The sequence below is a fragment of the Acanthopagrus latus genome, chromosome 11 (assembly GCF_904848185.1).
Source record: "Acanthopagrus latus isolate v.2019 chromosome 11, fAcaLat1.1, whole genome shotgun sequence".
In the NCBI taxonomy this organism is placed as follows: Eukaryota; Metazoa; Chordata; class Actinopteri; order Spariformes; family Sparidae; genus Acanthopagrus; species Acanthopagrus latus.
In genome coordinates, this window is record NC_051049.1 from 9,302,383 (window position 1) to 9,305,281 (window position 2,899).

General features: G+C 43.3%; 1 protein-coding gene across 4 annotated transcripts in view; it reads right to left on the minus strand.

Moving 5' to 3' along the window:
• Positions 1-325: 325 nt before the first annotated feature.
• tjp3 (tight junction protein 3) overlaps positions 326-2,899 on the minus strand; it is a 25,292-nt gene continuing 22,718 nt past the window's right edge. For 3 of the 4 annotated variants that reach the window (XM_037114433.1, XM_037114431.1, XM_037114432.1), the window contains exons 26-30: positions 2,653-2,863; positions 2,424-2,524; positions 1,720-2,298; positions 991-1,055; positions 326-895 (exon numbers count right to left, since the gene is read on the minus strand). In XM_037114433.1, coding sequence (XP_036970328.1) covers positions 775-895; positions 991-1,055; positions 1,720-2,298; positions 2,424-2,524; positions 2,653-2,863 — 1,077 coding nt within the window. In that variant the 3' untranslated portion in view covers positions 326-774. Of the gene's footprint in view, positions 896-990; positions 1,056-1,719; positions 2,299-2,423; positions 2,525-2,652; positions 2,864-2,899 lie in introns of those variants that run through there. The other variant, XM_037114434.1, reaches the window with a different exon arrangement.

Genomic DNA, 2,899 nt, shown 5'->3' on the forward strand with positions numbered 1-2,899 from the left:
TTCGTCAAATAAAGGACAATACAACTTCAGCAATATGAGATATAGAGTCTAAGGTGATTTCCCTCTTTGCCCAGTCGGTTATGCAGCCTTGGTTAACAGTTCATTTTCAATTCCTTAGCTAATATCAGTGATCAGGGTTGTATTTGGTGGGCGGCTGTAGCTCAGGGAGTGCCCTGCCCTCGCCCTGAGGCAAGGCTGGGATTGGCTCCAGCAGCAACAACCCGTGACCCCATGGAAAGGGATTAGCGGTTATGGAACATGACATGACAGGGTTGTATTTGCTTATTTGAATCAGCAGACTTTTATAGATAAAAAAGCAAACATGTTTGAAATCAGGGAAAACAGTTTAATGTAGAAAAGTTAAGGAGCATCCACACATTTAATACACATTCTTGCATATTCCTAAGACTAATTTAGTGTGATTTCTAATAAAACTAGAATTTGTATACAAGTTACATACAGCAGCAATGACAATGGGTATTTGCATTTGTCTGACATGGAGTTATTTAAATAAAAGATATGTAAAGAAATGAGGCACTTTAACATTCATGTGGGAACCTTTCTTAGTATTCTTTTAAAAGGTTGTAGAAATCTTGAATATCCAGTATCCCACACCGCAGCCAGGCCCTTAACGTAGGCTGACCAACATCCTCAGACACAAACTCTTCAAGCAGACAAATTGTTCAAAATGATCCAAGAAACAAAGAGCTTCTTGGAGGAGTGAAATGTCCTGGTGAGTTCAGTAGACTCAACCTTTAATCCTCAGCGCAAACTCTAGAGTTCAGTCGCAGGACCCCATTCAATGTCTTCTGTCTCGTCCTCGTCATCGTCAGAGCTGTCGCTGCCTCGAATCTGTGTGCGTCTGAACTGGACCGCTTGGTGATGATGCGCCAGTCTGTAAAAGAGCAGGACAGACGGGTCAAGACTAGTAAACAAACTCTAGTCTTTATTCTTTACTCTAAAACTCAAAGATAGCGAAAGAGGACTTACACAATGAACTGAGGGCCCTTCTTTACCTCAGGCTGAGCCTCAGGCTGTGCGTCTGCAGAACGAGCCTACAGGAAAGGAAGAAATTATTGACTATGAAATGTGGGTTTAAACGAAATAAATGCACACAACAACAAACACACAACCCATTTCACAGATGATCTTTTGTGGTCTTTAGTTTTTTGTTGTGTGGGAGTAATTCAGTCTTCCACTGCTGGTGCTTTCAATTGCTCTTGGGAAAACCAGACTTTACAGAAATCATAATGTAGCTTTTTGTATTAAAATAAGTAACTTTGTAACTTTTGTCATTTATAATATAAAGCAATGTAAATAAACACTATGGCTGTAATTATTATTATCATGATTGATAAACCTGCATGATTTTTCTTAAATAATTGATGTCTTGGTCTAAAAAATCCACCAAATGTCATATGGAGTCTTTAAAAGTTCAAGTTGCCACATTTAAATTGCCTTTTTTTTCTAACCAACAGTAAAAAAAACAAAAAACAAAAAAAAACAAAAAACTAAAGATATTCAGTCATGCATCAGCAAATATTTAATTCTGACAAGATTAAACCAGGAAATATTTGGCATGGTTGCTTAAAAATGAACTGACAAAATAACTGAAAAATGAAAATAGCAAATTTTGTCTATCTACTGACTACTATGATGGTCTTACATGCATAAAAAACATGGGTTTAATCCTTTAAATAAGACACTTTTTTTTTTTACCTGTTGTAATTTCTCCTCAATAGCAGAGAGACTGGCCTGCTGTGGGCTCAGAGGCTCTGGCTCAGCATACGTGGGCTCGTTCACAGAGTATCTAGTGGAGGGGTCGGGGGCTATAAAGTCAGGGGGTCCATCGGATGGAGTGGTTGGTGCAATTATATCAAGAGCACTGAAATCTGAGTCTGTGAAGCTGCGGTGAGTGGGGTCTTCCTCCTCAGCAGCGCTGTGACGGGGGCTGTAGCTCTCCCGACGGGGAACCCTGGGCTCAGGTACGTGCATCAGCGGAGGGATTTCTCTGATAGAGTAGTTGTCTGCGTAAGGCTCGGGGTCCTCGTCGGGGCTGCGGTGCCTGGGGGCAGGCTCAGATGATCTGGCTAAAGCAGCTCCAGCTACCCTGGAGCCTCTGGGAGGATCGGCCCTGTTCTGACCGGGATAAGCCTCCTCTAGGTCTTCGTTGTCGGTGTACGCCTCTCCATCAGTGAAGGCCTCTCCGTCAGTGTCCTCCAGGTCGCTGGCAGCACTGAGGTAGTCCGACTGGGTTTGGTCCAGAGCATCCAAGTCGTGCTCCTCACCACTCTCCAACTGCACAGGGGAAAAATAATTCAGTTATTAGTCTGCAACTAAACAGAGGAAGAAGGAGGCGTCTGAGAGAAAAGGGTTAATCATTGTAATTCTGTGTGTAGGTTTGGAAGAGCTGTCTGTTGTACCGTGACTTCAGACACCCAGACTGGTTTGGACTGCTGGTGTCGGATCTTATCCTTTAGATTCTCATACCAAACATTGGAGCTGGGCTGCAGGTCAATACGGGCTGGAGGTAAACATCAGGAAAAAAAAAAAAAAAACATGGTGCAAATTGGTACCAGCACACAGACAAAAAAGAACAAGAAGCTTCATGCCTACCATTTTATATTCTGATCAGTTTCAATGTGTCATTACCTGAGAAGAGGTGGCTGCAGTGCTTCCTCAGCTTGAGGGCCTGTGTGTAAAGGCGTCTGGAGCTCTTGTTGGAGTTGGGGTTGTACCTCTGCCTCATGGCCTTGACGTCTTTGCGGCTGTGAGGGTCCAAGAACAGGACCATCGGGTGGTACTGGATGTAGTTGAGCCTTTCCACTGCAGTAGGAGTGATGTCCAGAAGAGGGTGCCTGCCCTAGGAAAAGGAAAAAAAAGGTGAGGCATTAGGAGG